General features: G+C 46.1%; 1 protein-coding gene across 16 annotated transcripts in view; it reads left to right on the top strand.

Annotated features, from left to right (window-relative positions):
• The window catches only part of PHACTR1 (phosphatase and actin regulator 1), a 458960-nt gene that overhangs the window by 384095 nt on the left and 53550 nt on the right, over nucleotides 1–21315 (top strand). For all 16 annotated transcript variants that reach the window (XR_012901644.1, XM_014581425.3, XM_006138762.4 and 13 more), the window contains 2 exons: nucleotides 1364–1572; nucleotides 5705–5861. Coding sequence is in view for 15 of the 16 variants with exons in the window: in XM_014581425.3 (XP_014436911.1) it covers nucleotides 1364–1572; nucleotides 5705–5861 (366 nt within the window). In the remaining variant the exon portion in view is untranslated. The remainder of the gene's footprint in view (nucleotides 1–1363; nucleotides 1573–5704; nucleotides 5862–21315) is intronic.

Here is a 21315-nt window from a genome sequence, read left to right as displayed (position 1 = left end):
CTTTGCACACTGCCCCAACACCCGGCCCTGAGGGTCCCAGGAGGCAGGCCACAGGCCAGATCTGGCTTGTTCCTGCTTTAAATATACTGCCCAAGCTTCTGCCATTGGCACTGAGTAACAGGGAGCAGTAGTGGGTTGTCATTCATTCTTCATGAGAACTAGCTCTGGAGAGGAGTGAGACATGCACTTTGCCAGTGAATTTCATAGATACTTGCTGACAGCAGAGGAATGGTGAAATCTCGGAATCCTAGGTTCTCTCCACACTGGTTCCTAGTCCCAATTTCTTTGTTTAGATGGTCCTAAACTCCCTCCTGTAACTTGCCCCAGTTTATGTGGATTTTCACAGAGATAGCTAAAGGCACACCCATGACACACAGCCTGCAGCTCCTGCCATTTATCAATCTGTGCTCCAAAGCATTGGGGTTCTATAACTTTTCAATGGAGTGATCTCCAAAATTTTTTAACTTTAGCAAGCAATCATGTTTTTCCCTAAACTCGTTCTCAGAAAGAACTGACTTGATTTCACCAAAATTTTCCAAAGAAATTCAGCCTCAGGTAGACACTCAGCATGGAAAATGTCATTCCAAAACATTTGTCAGTGTTATTAGCAGCTTCAAACAGGGTTGCCTAATGGGAAATGTCAGGCAACCTTAATAATAGGTCCTTTCTCAACTGGGTTTTAAATCAGAGTTATCCTTTAATTCCTTAATAATAAATGTACGGGTATGTCTAGTCTACATGCCTCTGTCGCCAGAGGCATGTAAATTAGACTACCCGACATGGTCAATGAGCCGGGATTTAAATATCCACATCTTCATTAAAATAAAAATGGCCACCGCTCTGTGCCGGCTCAGCTGATCGTCGGCACAGCGCGTCAGTCAAGATGCGGATCAGTCGACAGGAAACACCTTTGTCAACCGCTCCCTTATGCCTCATGAAATGAGGTTTACAGGAACGGTCAACAAATGCGTTCCCTTTCGGCCAATCCGCATCTTGACTGCCGCGCTGTGCTGACGATCAGCTGAGCCGGCACAGCATGGCGGCCATTTTTATTTTAATGAAGCTGGGGATATTTAAATCCCCGCTTCATTGACAATGTCGGGTAGTCTAATTTACATGCCTCTGGCGACAGAGGCATGTAGTCTAGACATACCCTAACTTAATTTCTTCTATTTACCATGATTTTAACTCATTCTTATTGGTAACTGTAATCCTCTCATCTTTCCCTATTAAAAAAAAAATGTCTACAGTACAGTATAAACAGAGTCTCATGCTCCTGACTTCAGAGAAGTAGCCCTGACTCCTGCTGAGCAATTTTCTCTAATTTTCTTAATTTCTCCTTTTAATTCCCCTTTTCCAATAGCTCTGGTTTACACCCGGGTGACAGTGTCACAAAAACAGGACCTGGAGGCCTTTCAGACATGAGACAAGTGCCAACTGTTGTGATCGAATGCGATGACGATAAAGAAAATGTGCCTCATGAATCGGACTATGAAGATTCTTCCTGCCTTTACTCAAGAGAGGAAGACGATGAGGAGGAAGATGAAGATGATGATAGCTCATTATTTACAAGTAAGACTCATCCTTCCATATTGCCATGTAGTGTGTGTTTGTTTTGTTGTATTTATATTCAAGTCACACAGCAAATTGGATATCTTGGACCTGATTTTCTTGTCACTTGCAATGGCATACATCAGGACTAACTGCGGGGATTACAGCAGAGTAACAGCAGCATAATGAGAGGAGAGTCAGGTGTTTTACAATTTAATAAAAACAAAGTCATGTTAGAATATTTGCAGACATTTTTAAACATGTTGTTGTGAAGTCAAGAAGTCAATGGGAGTTTTCCAGCAACTTCAGTAAGATCAGCGTAAGTCCAGCACTGAGCAGTTTTGAAACAATACAAACATGAGGCCAGATCCTGAGATCTTGCCTTAATTTTTAGCCAATCCTTATTTAGATATGACTCCCATTTAATCAGGTATGAGTATTTTTGACTAAAAATCTCAGGATTTGGCCCTGGATCTTTCGTCCAAGTATGAATTGAATAAAAAACTAGAAGGGACTTCAGGATTGCTTCCCTGGTTATTGCTGGATATGTGCTCTTTTTTTTTTTTTTTTTTTTTTTTTAAATGCTACCCTTAAAGGGCAGTGGTAGATTTTAAAATAGATCATTCCAGCACTGACTGGCATTTTTGTTTTGTACAGTGTGAATTATTCACATAGAGAAAACTCAGCATTTTTGCTAAAATCAGAATTACACAGTTCCCCCTCCCTTTTTTTGTAAGAATATGTATCCACAGAGGACCAACTCTGCTCACTTTACCTACTGAGCTCATTGAGGACTGATATAATTAAGGTGGGCAGCATTAAGCTCTCTGTGTGCTGCGCGCATGTTTCTTAATTATTTTGTCCTTACCGATTTAAAACACAAGGGCCTGGATGTGACTTTGCTTATGGCACTTTTACACCCATGTAACCTTGCTGATTTCTGTTGAGTTAGTCCAGTTCAATGAATTCAGAATCAATGAATCCAAAACCATAAGCCACACTAAGAAGTATAATTACTTCTAAAAACATGGACCTGATTCTCCACTACCCTGCACGTTGTAGAGTAATTTACATCTGTAGAAAATATGTGTGAAATGTTGTCATCTCATTTGGTATCATTCTACTCTCACTCCTCATGATGCAAAGCAGCAGAGAATCAGGCCCACGAATGACAACTCTAAGTTAAATTTTAGACCCGCTATCATAGTTAAGGGATTGGTTGCACCTCTGCTCCCCTTCCTGTCCTTGCAAGGGACCCCATTCAAGTCCCCCTTCATCTCCACACCCCTCATCTCCCTCAATGAGTGAGCCTTCCTCTCTTTTACCCGCATGGTGTATGAGCTGGGGCTGACATGAGTCAAGCTGTCATCAGATTCCCTTACACTGTGCTGTACATGAACGGATATCACATGTGCCAGTCACAATCCCAATTCATCTGGCCACGGAGAGGCAGCCAGCCCAAATTTGAATAATATTGCAACCACACTGCCAGGGCAGTGCTCTAGACCGCTCTGGTAGCGGCCGTACTGATTGAGAATGGGATCTCCGCTTAAAAGCGCTTAGGCCATGCACAGTGCCCACAGCTTAGTTAGTTTTAAGCAAGTGCAAAAATCTTGGAGAGAGGTTTTCAGTCCCCCTCCAGCCTCTCCCCTGCCCTCCCAAATGGGTGCCATTGCAGCCCACACAGACAGGCCTGCACTAGGTCTCCTTCAGTAAGCACAGAACAAATAGTAGTGTGGGTGCTGCAGAATGAGAGGCAACTTAGGCTGGCCAGCCAGGCTCAGACCCAGAGAGATATGAATAGGTAGCCTGAGCTGCCACTCATACCACAGTGCCACAATGCTGTTTTTAGCATGCTAGCTCAAGCCTATCTACTCAAGCTGGGTGGCACACTCCCAGCTGAAGTGTAGACATACTCACTGCTCAAGGACAGCACATTTGATCCAGCCTTAAGTGTAAATTGTCAGGTGGCTACGAGAAAAGCCTTGCTCCTTCTTTCCCAAGATGGGCAGGTCCTGCTACCCAGTCCGGTGCTGTGGATGAAATATCCATTCTGTTATGTGACACAGACACCCCATGCTAGTGGAAGACCCAGATGCAATTAATCATTGTTCAAAAAACACCCCTATAGTCACATCTGCATCTTATTCACTTTCCTCTGTTGGACCAAATTCTGTCTTTTATACCTTCTGTCATGGTATAAACTGAAAGTAATTCCTCTGAAGCTAATACTTTTTTTTCCAGATTTATACTAGTTTATCTAAAATTACCCCTAAAAATTAGATCAACCTAGTTACATCATTCAGGGCCATAGGCACCAACTCTGTGGGTGGTCCAGAGCAGCTGTGATCAGCTATTTGGCAGTGTTCGGGAGGCTGGGGAGGAGGAGCAAGGATGTGGTATACTTTTGGGGTAATGGGAGGAACTGGGCAGGAAGAGGTAGGGCATGGATAGAGTGGGGTAGGCGTAGGTGAGGCAAGGATAAGGCTTTCATGGAAGGCAGGGCCGGGGGGGGACATGCCCCCAGAACTTTTGAAAGTTGATGCCTGTGCCCAGGGCTATGAAAAATTTCTCACACTGTGCAACATACTTAGGTCAACCTAACTCACACTGTAGAAACAGCTAACCCAGTTAGGGTTGCCAGGTGTCCGGTATTCAACCGGATAGTCCATTTTTTGCACCCTCTGACCCGTAAAAAAAATTCAGAAAATACTGGACATGTACAATGTCCGGTATTTTCTGCTTTTCCATCTGGGCACCCGACGGAAGCCTGGCCGGGGAGGGGAGGGGAGCGGCTGGGGAGGCGGGGCTGCGATACGCGCTGGGATCCCTCAGCTGGTTGCATCTCCTTGCGTCTGACGTAGGAGTGATGCCTTGGGGAGGAGGAGAAGCCCTGTCCGTGCTCCTGAGCACTGTTCAAACACGTCATGCAGCCCTAGTCCAGGAGAGAAGCCCGCAGGTGCTTTGTGGTTGCATTTAGGTGCCTTCCATGGGCTCTCAGCCAAAACTGACTGGGGTGGAATTTCTGCCTGTTCCCACTGGGCCACCCAAAGACCTGGCTATGGGGGAGTCACCTTCCTACCCACATCTGCTGCCTGAGTTCAGAGTTCCCCGTGGCCGTCCCGCTCCCCCTCCCACTCTGCCATTGCATTGCCCTGGGGTCTGCCTCTCTGCTTTGCAGAGCAGGCTCTTCTGCCTCTACCATCATTCCCAGCAGGCTCTTCTGCCTCTACGTCATTCCCAGCTGGTGGCTCTTGGTGGTAGCCACACAGGGCCTGACCCCTGCCTGCTTTGAGCCGTGTAATAAGGCCGTGGGGAGTGGAGCTGAGCTGGACTCAGGTGCTTTGTGACCCAGGCTCCTTTCTATGGGCAGGGAGCACTGGTAAGAGCAAGCTATATGCAGAGCTCTTCTTCAGGTCTGAGAGCAGGGCTCAGTTTAGTGTTGCACCAGCAGCTCTTTAGCAAATGTGCTTGGGGGAAGGATTGCCAGTTGTCCAGTATTGAACCGGACAGTCCGGTATTTTCACCTCCTGTTGGGTAAAAAAATTCAGAAAATACCAGACACTTAAAATGTCCGGTATTTTCTGATTTTTGTCCCGGCCAGGAGGCAAAAATCCCGGGTGCTTACCAGGTTCCGCAGGGGAGCTGTCTGGCCTGGTGCAGGGAGGCAAAATGGCGGGCGATCACCCGCAACCTGCTAGGGCCAAAAAGCCGCAAAAGCAAAGCATTTCTTAAAATGGCCATGCTAGGTTTTGTTTTGTGGTTTTTTTTTTTTTTTTTTGGTCTCCTCCTTTTTTTTCTCTCAACAGAATTTTTTCCCATTTGAGGAGGCAGGGGGGAAGTTCGGTATTTTTTGTTAAAGCATCTGGCAACCCTAAACCCAATGGAAGAACTCTGTCAACCTAGCTACCACCCCCAAGGGCTGCAGTTCAATTACATCAATGGGAAAAGCCCTTCCTTCCCTGTAAGAAGCATCTACACTATAGCACTGCAACGGCAGAGCTTTAGTGCCAAAACAGTGCCACTGTAGTGTAGACTTTAGTCTAATTAGATTAATCTGCTTATCCTCTCCTGACTTCTGCTACTTTGCCTGCTGTATGACATGGTATAAGGCATACATCTCCTTTGACAAGACCTCTCCTTTCTTCCATAGGTTCTCTGGCAATGAAAATCTGCAGGAAGGATTCCTTAGCAATCAAACTTAGCAACAGGCCCTCCAAACGAGAGCTGGAGGAAAAGAACATCCTCCCAGTGCAGACTGATGAAGAGAGACTTGAACTGAGGCAGCAGATAGGAACAAAGCTAACAAGGTAAGATCCAAACACTTTCTAACATTCGAATCAAGCAATGGGTTGCTGGGAGAGTGGACTGTAAAATACAACTTTTATCCTTGGCCTATGGAGATTTAAGGTCCTCTGTTCACAGTGCTGTTATGTGAGAGAAGCCACTCAACCAGGCTGAAGAAACCAACAGCTCTAGGCTTTGCTTCTGCTTTGGTATAACTTCCCATACACAGCTTTTTCTCACCCTCAGGGTCCTTTGCCCCAGAAGGACCAGTGGACATGGGTGCTTTTGCATTGGTGCTCATTTTCTACTCCCCAAAAAAAGGTGCCACTTCTGGGATACTCTGCAAGGTAGCATTAGGAACACACTTGCTGTATGTACTCTTTTGTGAGATTATTGGTGCTACTAAGTGACTGACATGAAGCCCCATCCCAACGAGGCCTCCTGACAGCAATTCTGGGATCCAGAGCAGAACAGTCAATGGGCACTCTATGTCACAGGCTGCCTGACATGTGGGTGGTGCTGCGCCTACACTGCTGGTGCCTGGCGAACTGCTGCCAGCGGTGCTGCTGGCATGGTCTCTCTTTTTTCTCATATCATGAGCAATACATTTTATGTGCACTGCGGTGTGTGTGGATGTGCACCACCAGTGGAACAAAAAAAAAAAACCTTGCTATAATATGTATATTTTTAAAAGTTACCATTGGGATAATTACTCCAACCATGATAGGTTGGGCATTTTAAAACTCACTGCTCGAAGAGTTAAATGTAAAGTATAAGAGAAATAAAAATTACAAAATGTATAGACTAACACTACACACTAAAATAACACACTTTAAAATAACACACTGAGAAGTAATAACAATAATAAAAGTATGTGTTGGGAGATGAGTGTGGAAGAGAGAGAAAGAGTGTGTGTGTGATAGAGACAGAGAGCTGCGGTGGGGGGGGCTGTGTGTGTGGCAGAGAGTATGAGCTGGCTGCTGGGGAAATCAAGTAAGGCACGCAGGCACTCGCACTGTTCATCCTAGACCGGGATGGGCAAGATACGGCCCATCAAACTATTTGATTCAGCCCATAGCCTACCCTGCCATGCCTCCACCTCCAGGCCATTCAAGACTCAGGGGCAGTGGAGAGTACGAAGTCTCATCTCCCTGCCCACCAGGGGAACACGGCACCAGAGGGAACGGCCAGCTGTTTCTAACAGCTGGTGGGTCCCTCTAGGCATCATGCGCCTTGGCTGGGCAGGGGCAGGAGAGTTCATGCGCTCCCTACCCCTGGCCAATTGGGACCTGGAGCGGGGGAGCGCACAAAGTCTCGTCCTCCCGCCAGGGGTGCGCAGCGCCCAGAGGGAACTGCTAGCTGTTCAAAATGGCTGGCAGTTCTTGGGGTGCCATGTGCCCCCGACAGGGTGGGGTCCGGGGAGAGAGACCTCTCGTGCTCCCTCACCCCACAGAGGAGCGAGCAACGTCTCCTCTCCCACAGCACGTGGTGCCTAGGAGGAGCCACCCCTTCCATCCGGCGCCCCACCCCTCCTACTTAAGGCCCCTCCCCTTCTGGGACCAGCCCACCACCACTACCAACATTGGTGAAGTGGCCCCCCTACAAAAATTATTGCCCAGCCCTGCTCTAGACTGCACACAGTAAGCTCTCTCCGACGCGAGTCCTCCTGGATGGCTGTGTCTATACCCTCTCCTTGTAAGAGATGAGGTACAGAGGTAGGGGGACACCCTGACAGCAGCACTTCCCTTTCCCCCAACCCCCACACTTCACAGCTAAGATAAAGGACCCTGGAGCAGCTGCTGCAGGAGAGAGCAACACCTGGGGACAGGCATCTGAGCCCATGCTGCCAGTTGTGCTCTGCTAATCAGCCAGGCAGCAATTGAATCATTCCTGTGTGGCTGGAGGCCTCAGGCTTTTTTAAATGGCCTAGGCCCTTGAGCAATTGCCCCTCCACCCCCGTCGATGGGCCTGCTCCCAACTGAGTTAACTTTGGGGCAGATAAATATATTTCCATCCAGCAATACACATGCCTGTCACACACAACCTGATTTGACTGGGTCAGGCTTGGACAGGATTTCTCCTTGCGCAGACTCTTTCACATCTATAATGTTATTCCTCTCCACTTGATCCTACGTTTGCCATGCTAGATGTGGGCTGGGGTAGAGAGGGGATTGATGAACATGAAGGATAGACTGTATTACCTCTCTTGCTCTCAGCAATTAGTTGCATTCAGAATAGCTAGTGTTCCTGGGCGAAATGTGAGATGTTCAAGGGCTTTCCCTGTATACTTTTGACCTGTGCTTTCTATATTAAATCTAATGCTCCAAATGGCCTTTGGGGACCTGGCAGCAGTATTATGCAGGAGTAGGCCGTAAAAATGCTTTATGAATGAAAATGTTCAACTCTCCAGCTTGGTGTAGTGTGTGTGCACAAAAATATCCAAATTGATAGTGAGCTAAGAATAGAAATGTCAGAAGAGGAAGAGCAGTGCATATCTAGATGCAACATCTGATTTATCACATACAGTACTTGGGAGTTTCTGTCAGTGAAACTCTGTGTTGTGACCACACGTCAGGTTATTTCTACTGGCTCCTAACTTGCATATAGGAACATAGTATGCCATGCTGAATCTAACCAAGGCTCATCTAATTCTGTATCCTGTCTCCCATACCAAATGCTTCAGAGAAAAGTACATGAAACCTTACATTAGGCAGCTGTAAGATTATGTACCTCCCCACATTGGGTATCCTTATAAATTTAGGGTTGCCAGGTGTCCGGTTTTCTACTGGACGGTCCAGTTTTTGGGCCCTCTGTCCAGTAAAAAAAATCCAGAAAATACTGGACATGTTCAATGTCCGGTATTTCCTGGTTTTCCGGCTGGGTGCCGGACGGAAGCCTGGCAGGGACGGGAGGAGTGACTGGGAGGTGGGGCGCGATCAGCGCAGGGAGCCTTGGTTGCATGTGAGGAGGAGGAGGAGGAGGAGGAGGGGCAGACCATGCTCCTGCGTGCTGGTCAAGCGCATGGTGGAGCTGCAGCCGGACTGACTTGCGTGGAACGAGAGCACCCTGAGATCTGCACAGCCCGGGTCAGTCCTGTTCCCAGCGGCCAGTTCTCCCCTCCTCCTCCTCCTCCTCCTAAGCTCCCCCAGGAACACTAGCTGTTTCCTGCCCACCCCACTCCCCTTTCCCAGCCAGCACCGCTCCCCTCTCAGCCAGTCCCTCCCTCCTTCCCCCCATGAAGCATGTCCAGTATTTTTTTGTATGACTACGGTGATCCTATCTCTGTGATTACCACAGAGATTTAAACTGAGAAGCAACTTGCCTTTCACCCCCCTCAAGCAGCCCCAGCCCTCAACCCCATTCTTACCTGGTTCTGCAAGGCTGCTGGTACAAAATGGTCTTGGAGTCTTTTTTTTTGCTCAACAACTTTGGTCTCCCTCGCCCTCTTTTTTTTTTTTTTTTTTTCCCCTTAACAGAATTTTTTCCCAGTGTTTTTTTTGGGGGGGTTGGGGGGGGGGTTTGTAATTCAGTATTTTTGTTTCAACCATCTTGCAACCCTACTTATAATCCCTTTAGTTGGAGATTGTCTTAACCTTCAAGTGTATGGTTTAATATCTCACCAGAATGTATATTGACTTTAACTATTACAACGTTGAAAACTTGTTTTTAGATATAATATCCATTTTTTTAAAAAATCTTTGTATGTTTTGGGCCTCCATAACATCCTGTGGCTATGAGTTCCATGGAATAATTTCATGCTGTGTGGAAAAAATATTTTTTTTTATTGGTTTGGAATTTGTCACCATTTAATATTAGTGAATGTTGTCTTATGGTTGGAGTTTTGCATCTCCCTCTGCTGAATAGATTTAAAAGTAAGTTAAGAAACTTGGGGAGAAAAATACTTCCTTGGTCAGGCTCCAGACATAATAAGCCATGAATGCTAAAACACTAGACAGAGATCTAGGTCTTAACAGTAAAAATCCAGAAAGGGTCTTATGTCTAAATATAAAATATCTGAGTATAAATCCAAGCTATGTATGGATAGCTTGTAAGATGATAGATATTATATTTATTTGGATAGGAATGTCTCAAGTTCAGTGTGCAAAAATGTGGCATTTCTATGGGTTGGAGAGTAATTTTCAGGAAACTCAAGTCCATTTTTTCTGTTGTATAAATAAGATTTCAAAAACCTCATTATTGCGTCCATCCTTTGTTGTCACATAATGAAGCAAATCTCAAGCAAAATTAAAGGCATACAGGATTTATAGTCCTCAGGGAAGAACTGTGATGCAGATTATGATTGCAGTTGGCAAGTTTAATAATATTTCTGAAGAATTTGAGTCCCAAAGGTTTCAAATAACCAGCCAATTAAATTATACACATTATTTGCAGAACAAATATAAAATACGGAATAAAAGTTTAGCAGATATTTACCATTGTCAGCAATGAATGGGGTCAAATCATTTTCACTCTAGAACATTGATTAGGATACTTCAGTATTATGTACATTCTTCACTGTACTTAGTTAAGGAGAGATCGTTGGCTGCAGCATTTGGCAGATCAGAATTTAAATCTAAAAAGAGAGTGTTAATTAAAAAAGAAGCATATGGGCCAGCGTACTGAGAACTTGATCTCTGAACACTGAAAACATTTAATAGTGCTTCACACAAATAGTAACCTTATACCCATTTTACAGATTAGGAAACTGAGGTTCTCAGACATAAAGCAATTTTCCCAAGGCCACAAAATAGTGTGTGATAAAAGCAGGAAGAAACCCAGGGCTCTTGAATCCCAGTCACTCACATTAGCCATGGGACCATACTCTAGGACCCATCAATTCAGAAGCAGCAGTACCAGCAAGTGGCTATATGGAATCCTCCCTGTAGCCAAATTAGGAGCTATTCTAATATTTAGTAGTAAAACAAGACACTGTCCTTTGGTTTGTAGTACCCATGAGATGAGGGGAGAAACTCAGCACTGTAGACCAGTTCATCAGCTGCTGTATATCATATTTCCATTGACTTTCATGGAGCTATGCTGGATTACACCATCCAAGCATGTGGCGCTTTGAAATACACAGTTTAAAAAAAAGTTTGAATGTTATATTTGGAAACTTCTTTATTAGGCATGCTCATCTGCTCACCTATGCCTTCTATTGTTTATTTTTTGCTCAGCCCCCCCCCCCCCCAGCTGCACAGTAAGGCAATGTAAGTGTCACTGGGCCAGTATATGGTAATATAAGCAAAATTAGAATTGTCACATTTACCAGTTGAACTGTGGCTCTAGCCCAGGGGTGGACTAAGGACCTACAGCTTGCCTGGATCTGGTCTCTGAGGCTCAGTGCACCCCCTCAGCATTTGAGAGCCTGAGCTAGTGCTCCAGCCCCCTTCCCCTATCCCCCCATGGAGCTGGAGCACACAAAATCTACTAGCCTAGGTCCCCCTAGTCTCTGGTGTGTGAGAAGATTGTGGGCAGTGTCTTTCTCCTTCTTAGTCAGGGGCCACAATAGTGAGGATTTGGTGTTTTTTTGTTTTGCTTTTGTTTTTTGCTTCTCACTTGTGTGTGGCCCTCAACTAATTTTTCTTTGGGTCGGTGGCCCCCGGCCTTAAAAAGGTTCCCCACTCCTGGTCTAGACCCTCCTGGTTTCTTTGAGTGCACCTCTCCGCACCTTTTCTCCCCCCATCAGCTCTCAGGCCTTCAGCTATCACCTGGCTCCAGATGGAATCACACTATTTTCCCACTCTCAGATGGAGCCCTGGGTAGCAGCCATCGTAATCATGGATTATCTCAACAGGCTGCACTTAGGTTTAGAACCTACAACTCAGTTCCCCTCTGGGTCAATGACAGTGATAAACAGTGACCAGACAGCTTCCTTAATATCATTTTTAAAGCAGAAGTGTTTCAGAGAGAACGTGTCTTCAAAACGGTAAACCAGACTACACATATCTTGCTTTCTCCTCAGGTTTCCTAATTCTCTGGATCTGGGGAGACCCAGTTACTTTTGACTCCCTCCAAAAAAATCTTTCTGAGATGGCTGTCTCCCTGGACAGCTGCAGACAAATATCTGGTCCCCCTGAGAGAGGCTTTTTAACTTTTGATCTCGATCCTCCTAGCTTGCAACTGAGTCTACACTGGCTCTTCACAGTGCTGTAACTTTCTGGCTCAGGGGTGTGAAAACACACACACACACACACACACACACACACGTATGTGCAGATAGTTTACACAAAGCACTGGGAGAGCCCTCTCCCAGAGCTTGTGCCATGGCCATGGCCATACTTACAGTTTAAAGCACTGTCACAGCTGAACTTTCAACTTTGAAGTGTAGGCAAAGCCTTACTAGAGAAGGCAGACAGGAATCTTGATGCTAGTAACTGACCCATTGTCTTTCAAGTGTGTGTTGAGGTGTCTTTATCTTGATTATTGTGTTGCTATCTTGTTTGCTCTCCCACAGTGTTAAGATAGATCAACACAGAATATTCTGCTAACCCAGTATGCCATAACTTCCCCTTCCCCACCAGCACACATACCATGTCAATGATGTTATTAATACTGAGATGTATTTAATACTGAGATGTTATTAATACTGAGATACCATCTCATGACACATCAGCTCCATGTCTGCCATAACATCATCCTCAGAGTAGTGTTGTTACAGCATTGTGTGGTATATGCAAATGCTGCCCTCGGGAGGGCAGGCCAGGGGAGTGCCACTCCATCTTCCAGACAATGGCTCATAATTCCTGTAGGCATTTTGGCCAAGTACACATAAGGTCTGCAGGGAACAAATGTAAATTACAGATTGAACCTTTATGGTGGGGGACTCTTTGGACCAGCAACATCCATGATGCTGGATCGGAGAGCCCTAGGACCTGAGAGCCCCAATTCGGAGCAGGGGGAGCTGCGGCGTACCAGTGGCCATGGGGCTGGTAGCGGAGCTCCAGCGGCCCCAGAAAAAAGAGCCACAGTTACTCCAGAGCAACTGAGCCCTGGCAGCCCCAGACCAGCGGAGCCCCGGCGGCCACAGATTACCAGAGTCCTGGGAACTCTGGAGCAGTGGAGCCCTGGGGCAGCGGAACCACGGTGACTCTGGAGTAGAGATGTTAAGGACTAGTCGACTATCCGATAAGCAAAAGCTTATTGGATAATCAGTTGACTAGTCTATTCCACCCCCCCACACACACACACACACCCCTTCCTGCCTCTATCAGATAGAGGCAGCAAAGGGGAGAAGAAAGGGGTAATTCAAAAGCAGTAGTGCCACATAGCTGATCCCATGATCAGTTATGCAGTGCTGCCACGCATGGAGTCTGCGGTCAGCTGGGGACTCCCCAGCTGATCCCGGGCTCTGTGAAGCATTTCAAATCAGCAGCACTTCATAGGGTCAGTGGGGGACTTTGAATCAAAGTCCCGCGCTGACCCCGGGTTCCATGCAGGCGCTTCCGCTTTGAAATACACAAGAGCCCCCGCCGGGGACTCTTGTACACTTCAAAGCTGGCTCCCATGCAACCTGGAGTCAGTGGGACTTCCCGCTGGCCCTGGGCTGCACACAGAGTTCCGAATTCCTCCTTTGAAAAGTACAAGAGCCCCAGTGAGGGCTCTTGTACATTTCAAAGGAGGAATGCGGAAGTTCCTATCAACTAGTCAAGTAGTCAATGGAAAGTCCATCAACTACTCATCTAGTAAATTAACCGCATTTTAACGTCCATACTCTGGAGCAGCAGAGCTCCAGCATCCCCGGAGTAGTGGAGTCTGGCAGCCTTGAGGCAGTGGAGCCCCAGCAGCCCCATGGCTGGCTGAGGGTATAGGAGCCCTCTGGCCCAGGGGAAGGGGAGTCAGGCAGGGGGAATGACTTCCTTGATCCAGCAAACTTCCTCCTTCGGGGCTGGTCAGGCCATGACGGTGCTGGTTCAGGAAGGTCCAACCTGTACCATCCCTTCTGCAACAATACTTGGAGCGTGCTGTGCCCCGCCGCACACTTATACTTGCGAAGCGGTGTCTAAGCATTGCCGTGCTCAAAATGTCCTTCAAAACCCATCAAAAGTAGCACCAGGGAACCATGACTCCCAGCCTTTCTCTATCTTTAGCTAAGAACTAAAAGGATTCAGCTAGAAAACAAACAAGGGGAATCTCTTTCCAACACACGTCCATTCTTTTTTTGTCATCTGTTCTTTATCCTCACATATCTGAGTAAGGGGCAGTTAGACACTGTGTTGAGATCTGTAATGTAAAGAAGACATTGTGTTCGCAAGGCTGTCTTTAATCCATAACCAACATATACTTCATTAACATGCTCCTCAGCAAGACTGTAGCTATAGAAGGATACTGCTGTGCTGTGTTTTATATTCTTTTCATTCTGCAGCACACCTCAGAGCACTTTCTATATCACAGCAACTGGAAAATCTGATTTGAAGCAATGGGGATAATACATTGCAGATATCACAAGACACATATGATGTATGGAAATAGTCCACTGAGAGACAGTACCAAAAATATATAAATAAAACCCAGTATAACATAATACAATCTCACATAATAACAATAAGGATGAAGTATTTGTAGTTTGGCAATGTTGTGGTAAAAATCACACGTCAAATTTGTTACTTAATAGCAGACTTACAGATGGTGGTCTTCCACTGTTTCATTGAGGAAGTTAATTTCCTCTGAACGCTCACCCTGCCTCTGCTATGTCTGCCTCAAGGGTACTGAAAAACATTGCCCAGTAACAGAGGAATCAGCTGATCCAGAGGCCTTTGTGAATTCCCATGGAAGTTAAAGATCGCTATGCAATTCTGAAATGTCACGCGTGTGATGTGGTATTTCTTGACTTGTTCAAATCAAGTTCTGATTGCCTCTGTGTGTGAGAGAGAATGTGTGTGTGCAAACCCAGGGGAAAGGGAGACAAGCAGAGAGAGGAAATGGAGTGAAGAGGAAAGAGAACTGGAAAGGTTGAAATAAGGTGGAGAGGAAATTTTGTTCTTCTTCGAGTGGTTGCTCATGTCCATTCGAAGTAGGTGTGTGCGCACCACGTGCACCGCGTCTTCCGGAGCGTTTTCCCTAGCGGTACCCGTAGCGCTGGCAGGGCACCCCCTGGAGTGGCGCCACCATGGCAGGGCATAAGTACCCCTGCCGGCGCTGCCCCACCTCAGTTCCTTCTTACCGCAGTGACGGTCGTTGGAGCGTCTCTATATCTCTCAGTCTCTTAGTTAGTTAATGGTTCCCGTTCTCACATTGGTTTGTAAATAGTTCTTGCAGTTAGATAGTTAGGTTCTTTGTTTTGTTCCTTCCCCCTTGGGGGTAAGGAATGCCAGGGCCGCAAGGCTTCAAGACGTGTGCTGACTGCGGGAAGTTTATGCCCAGGGGCGACCCACACAACAGTTGTCTTAAGTGCTTGGGTGAGGCTCATCTGGCTATTGCCTGTAAGATCTGCAAGTCCTTCAAGCCCCGTAGCAGAAAAGAAAGGGTTTCCCACCTGAAGCTTCTCCTCGTGGAGACAGCGCTTCAACCGGTGCCACTAGAACAGCCTGCGGTGCACAGCGCACCAGCCTCCACATGGGAGGCTCCTCACTGGCACCATGCGTCGGCATCGAGATCTCGGCACCGGTCTCACTCTCCTCCGACTAAGAGAGTGGGAGGTGAGGAGAGCCTGCGAAGCCTTCCTGCCAAGGCTCAGCCACCGTTCGATCCTGGTTCGTATGGACAACACAGCGGCGGTTGTGCGTGGGGTGCGGTCGCCTCCCCTCTGCAAAGAAGCCCTGCAACTTTGGCACTTGTGTGTCACGCACAGTATCTCACCTCAAGCGGAATACCTCCCGGGGTACAAAAACCTGCTAGCGGACACGCTGAGCAGATCCTTTGGAGCCCACGAGTGGACCCTCAAGGACTCTGCTCTCCACCAGGTTTTCTGCAGGTGGGGTTATCCCCGCCTAGACCTGTTCACCTCGGCAAGCAATGCCAAGTGCAGGAACTACTGTTCCCTGCTGGGGCTGGGGAAATATTCCCTGGAGGATGCCCTGACGACCATGTGGCCAGAGGGCATTCTCTATGCCTTTCCCCCGTTCCCCCTAATTTCCAGGGTACTGACCAGGGCGAGGACCTTTCGGTCCTCGATCATTCTCATAGCCCCCAGGTGGCCCAGACAGTTCTGGTTCCCCATCCTAGTGGACATGCTTATCCAGGACCCAATAGCACTCCCTCTAGTCCGGGATCTGCTAACTCAACCCTGGGGCAAGGGGATCATGGTTCACCCGGATCTCCAGTCTCTCCACCTAACGGCATGGTTTATCCGTGGTTGAACCAACCTGAAAGGGAATGTTCCTAAGAGGTTCAGATGGTTCTCCTCAGTAGCAGGAAACCCTCTACTAGATGGTCGGACGCTACCAAGTGGTGGCGCTTCTCGTCTTGGGCATCCCGGAGAGGAGTACACCCGTCCTCAGCTCCTATTACAACTATTCTTGACTACCTATCTTTTTCTTCTGTCAAAATCCATGTGGCATCTCTCTCCGCCTTCCACGTTGGTATGGCAGGAGTCTCCCTTTTTTCTAACCCGGTGGTTAAAAGGTTTCTTACTGGCCTGGAAAAGCTGTACCCCTCGGTGAGGGCCCCGCTTCCCGCCTAGGACCTTAACGTGGTCCTCCACAGGCTTATGCTACCTCCCTTTGAACCGCTGGCCATGTGTTCCCTGCTGCACCTTTCATTGAAGGTTGCTTTCATCATGGCCCTTACATCGGCTCGAAGGGTGTCAGAACTAAGGGCGCTAACTATAGACCCGCCTTACCTTGTTTTTTCTCATAACAATGTAAGGCTACAGCCTCATCCAGCCTTCCTCCCGAAGGTGGTATCACCATTCCACCTGTCCCAGGAGTTTTATCTCCCGGTTTTTTCCCCAAAACCTCACGCCTCCTCTAAGGAGTGGGTGCTGCACTCCCTGGACACCAAGCGGGCGCTGGCATTCTACATTGATAGGACCAAGCCGTTCCGTAAATCACAACAATTGTTTATTGCGTTTGGGGACAGGGTGAAAGGGTCGCCTATTTTGACACAAAGGCTATCAATATGGGTGGTGCAATGCATCATAGAATGTTATCAACTGGCTGGTAAAACCCCACCCAGGGTGAAGGCACACTCTACCAGGGCGCAGGCGTCCTCGGTGGCCTTTGGTGCCCAGGTACCAATCACAGAAATTTGCAGGGCAGTCACTTGGTCTTCCCTTCACATGTTTGCAACACACTATGTGCTACCTCAGCAGGCCAAGGAGGATGCAAGGGTGGGCTCTGCAGTCCTCGAATCTGTGATGTAAATATGTAAATATATATATCCGGTTGTTCTTAATTTGTTCTTAATATGTGCCTTATCAGTGTTGGATTGTTCAGATAAATCTGTTTATTGTTCACCGTCCTTCATGACTCTGGTGGTATGACTGCTCCTACCCCTCCTCTGTGGGGTTAGCTTGGTAGTCACCTACTTCGAATGGACATGAGCAACCACTCGAAGAAGAAAAGAACGGTTACTTACCTGTAACTGTTGTTCTTCGAGATGTGTTGCTCATGTCCATTCGACTCCCACCCTGCCTCCCCTTCGTCGGAGTGTCCGGCAAGAAGGAACTGAGGTGGGGCAGCGCCAGAAGGGGTACTTATGCCCTGCCATGGCGGCGCCACTCCAGGGGGCGCCCTGCCGGCACTACGGGTACCGCTAGGGAAAATGCTCCAGAAGACGCGGTGCACGCGGTGCGCACACACCTACTTCGAATGGACATGAGCAACACATCTCGAAGAACAACAGTTACAAGTAACTAACCGTTCTTTTATAAGTTCAGATATGACTTGATCATAAGGCTGGCAGAAATGTAAGTATTAAAGTGAGGTAAATCTGCAGTGTTTGCATAACAGCAAGCACCATGGCTATTTGGATAGTCAAGTCGCCTTCAGATAATTTGACATGGTTCTAAAATTTGCTTCACTGTCAAATGGAATGCAATAAAAGACAATCGAATTATTTGTCAGCTGCCTTGTTCAAGTTGACCGATCTTTATCGAGAATGATGTGTTCAGAGGAGACGTTGGCTGATGCACATTGGCAGAGGTGCTACTTCTTGGCAGAAAGCTGTCCAAAAGAATTTATTTTTTAAAATAAAATTTGACAAATATTTCTATATGGGACCATGGTATCATTCATGCCTGAAAAAATAGACAAGCAATTGTTGAACATGTCATTCAGGGGATGGCTTGCTGACACCTTCAGTAACATCATGCCTTCTATACTCCATGCCACAGTGTTGACAGAGTGAGGACTGGAACCATGGCCTTGATTCCCAAGCTAGCACCAGTGATACTGATCTACCGGTTCTCACATCAGCAGGGTTTTTTTTTTCTCATTTCAGGCTCTAAATCTGAACTTTGAGGGAAAAAGTCAATTGGTCATAACAGAGGAGAAATTGCTAAATATCCCTCTAATCACTGCCATGGCCGCATGCACGTTATTCAGTGACACAGTAATGGCGATCGTATTGTACTTCATCTTCACCAGTTGAGCCATGATGTGCTCAATGTTTTCAAATGCACAAAGGCTCCTTAAAAGGCCCGCAGGAAACAAACAATCCGTAGAGATTGCTTCTGTTTAACAAAAGCTTTCTGCTGTGAGGACAGACTCCGCTTTTTGAAATAATCTATTATTTAAACAGCATTACAATCCCACTGGCTGGCTGCAAGATGGTCTCTGCCAGTCATGACTGAGTAATTGTTCTGGATCCAGTTCTCAGTAGGAGTTTTGTTCTCTCACTATCTCCATTCTCTCTAGGGGAGGGAACTCCAGTCACTAGGAAAAGGGAGGTGTTAGTATGGGGTGATTCAATCATTAGAAATATAGATAGTTGGGTTTGCGATGACCGGGAGAACCGTATGTGACTTGCCTGCCTGGTGCGAAGGTTGCAGATCTCTCGAGACATCTAGATAGACTTATGTGTAGTGCTGGGGAGGAGCCGGTGGTCATGGTACATGTAGGTACCAATGACATAAGGAAGGGTAAGAGAGAGGTCCCAGAGGCCAAATTTAGGCTGCTAGGAAAGAGATTGAAATCCAGGACCTCTATGGTGGTATTCTCTGAAATGCTTCCAGTTCCATGCGCAGGGCCAGGTAGGCAGGCAAAGCTTCAGAGTCTCACTGTGTGGATGAGATGATGGTGTAGAGAGGAGGGCTTTAGATTTATTAGGAACTGGGGGAACTTTTGGGATGGGGCACTTAGATTAAAAAGGTCATAGAGCAGTTTTTAAACTAAAGATTGGAAGAAAGCCGATGGGTGAAGAGGAGCACATGGATCAGACAGAGACATCTTTTAGGGGAGGATCTATTAATAGAGATTCTCTAGTCAGAGATTGTTCTAGTCAGGAGGAGAGGATGGAAGTATGGGTCAGATCAAATGAGACACAATCAAATGAAAACGAGTCTAATGCATCAGGAAATGGCAGACAGATAAATAGTGACAAATTTTTAAAGTGCATATACACAAACACTAGCAGTCTAAATAATAAGATGGGTGAACTAGAGTGCCTCATTTTAAAGGAGGATATTGATATAACAGGCATCATGGAAACTTGGTGGAATGAGGGCAATCAATGGGATACAGTCATACCAGGGTACAAAATATATCAGAAGGACAGAACAGGTCATGCTGGTTAGGGAGTGGCACTATACGTGAAAGAAAATGGAGAATCATATTAAGTAAAAATTTTAAATGAGCCAAAATGTTCCATAGAATCTCTATGAATAGTAACTCCATGCTCCAATAATAACAATATAGCTATAGGGGCATATTATTATTGACCACCTGATCAGGATAGTGATAATGACTATAACAAGCTAAGGGAGATTAGTGAGGCTATCAAAATAAAAAACTCAATAATAGTAGGGGATTTCAACTATCCCCACATTGACTAGGTACACGTCACCTCAGGACAGGATGAACAGAGGATATTTCTTCATACCTTAAATGACTGCTTCTTGGAGCAACTGCTTCTGGAACCCACAAGGGGAAAGGCAATTCTTGATTTAGTCCGAAGTGCAGTGCATGATCTGGTCCAAAAGGTAAATATAACTGGACCACTTGGAAATAGTGACCATAATGTAGTAAAATTTAATCTCCCTGTGGTGGGAAAAACACCACCTCAGCAACCCAACATTATTGCAGTTAATTTCAGAAAGGGGAACTACACAGAAATGAGGAGATTAGTTACACATAAATTAAAAGGTACAGTGGCAAAAGTAAAATCTCTGCAAGCTGTATAGAAACTTTTCAAAGACCATAATAGAGGCCCAACTTAAATGTATACACCAAATTAAAAAACACAGTAAGAAAACCAAAAAAGTGCCACCGTGGGTTAACAACCAAGTAAAAGAAGCAGTGACAGATTAATAAGACATATTTTAAAAAGTGGAAGTCAAATCCTAGTGAGGAAAATAGAAAAGAGCATAAACTTTGTCAAATTAAGTGTAAAAATATAATAAGAAAAGCCAAAAAGGAGTTTGAAGAACAGCTAGCTAAAAACTCAAAACCTAATAGCAAAATGTTTTTTAAATACATCGGAAGCAGGAAGCCAGCTGAACAACCAGTGGGGCCCTTGGAGGATCGAGATGCTAAAGGAGCACTCAAAGACGATAAAGTCATTGTGGAGAAGCTAAATGAATACTTTGCTTCAGGCTTCACGGCTAAGGATATTGGGGAGATTCCCAAACCTGAACCATTCTTCTTAGGTGATAAATCTGAGGAATTGTCCCAGGTTGAGGTATCATTAGAAGAGGTTTTGGAACAAATTGATAAACATAACAGTAATAAGTCACCAGGACCAGATGGCATGCACCCAAGACTTCTGAAAGAACTCAAATGTGAAATTGTGGAACTGTTAACTGAAGTTTGATACCTATCCTTTAAATCAGCTTCCGTACCTGATGACTGGAAGAAAGCTAATGTGACACCAATATTTAAAAAGGGCTCTAGAGGTGACCCTAGCAATTGAAAGCTGGTATGTTTAACGTCAGTACCAGGCAAATTAGTTGAATCTATAGTAAAGAACAAAATTGTGAGACACATAGATGAACATAATTTGTTGGGGGAGAGTCAACATGGTTTCTGTAAAGGGAAATTATGCCTTACTAATCTACTAGAGTTCTTTCAGGGGATCAACAAACATGTGGATGAGGGGGAACCAGTGGATATAGTATACTTAGATTTCCAGAACGCCTTTGACAACGTCCCTCAGGAAAGGCTCTTAAGTAAATTCAATTGTCATGAGATAAGAGGGAAGTTCCTTTCATGGATTGATAACTGGTTAAAAAACATGAAACAAAGGGTAGGAAGAAATGGTAAGTTTCAGAGTGGAGAAAGGTAACCAGTAGGCTCCCCCAAGGGTCTTTTCTGGGACCAATCCCATTCAATATATTCATAAATGATCATGAGAAAGGGCTAAACAGTGACGTGGCAAAGTTTG

This window comes from Pelodiscus sinensis, chromosome 2 (assembly GCF_049634645.1).
Source record: "Pelodiscus sinensis isolate JC-2024 chromosome 2, ASM4963464v1, whole genome shotgun sequence".
Lineage (NCBI taxonomy): Eukaryota > Metazoa > Chordata > Testudines > Trionychidae > Pelodiscus > Pelodiscus sinensis.
This window is presented reverse-complemented; position numbering and strand designations above follow the sequence as displayed.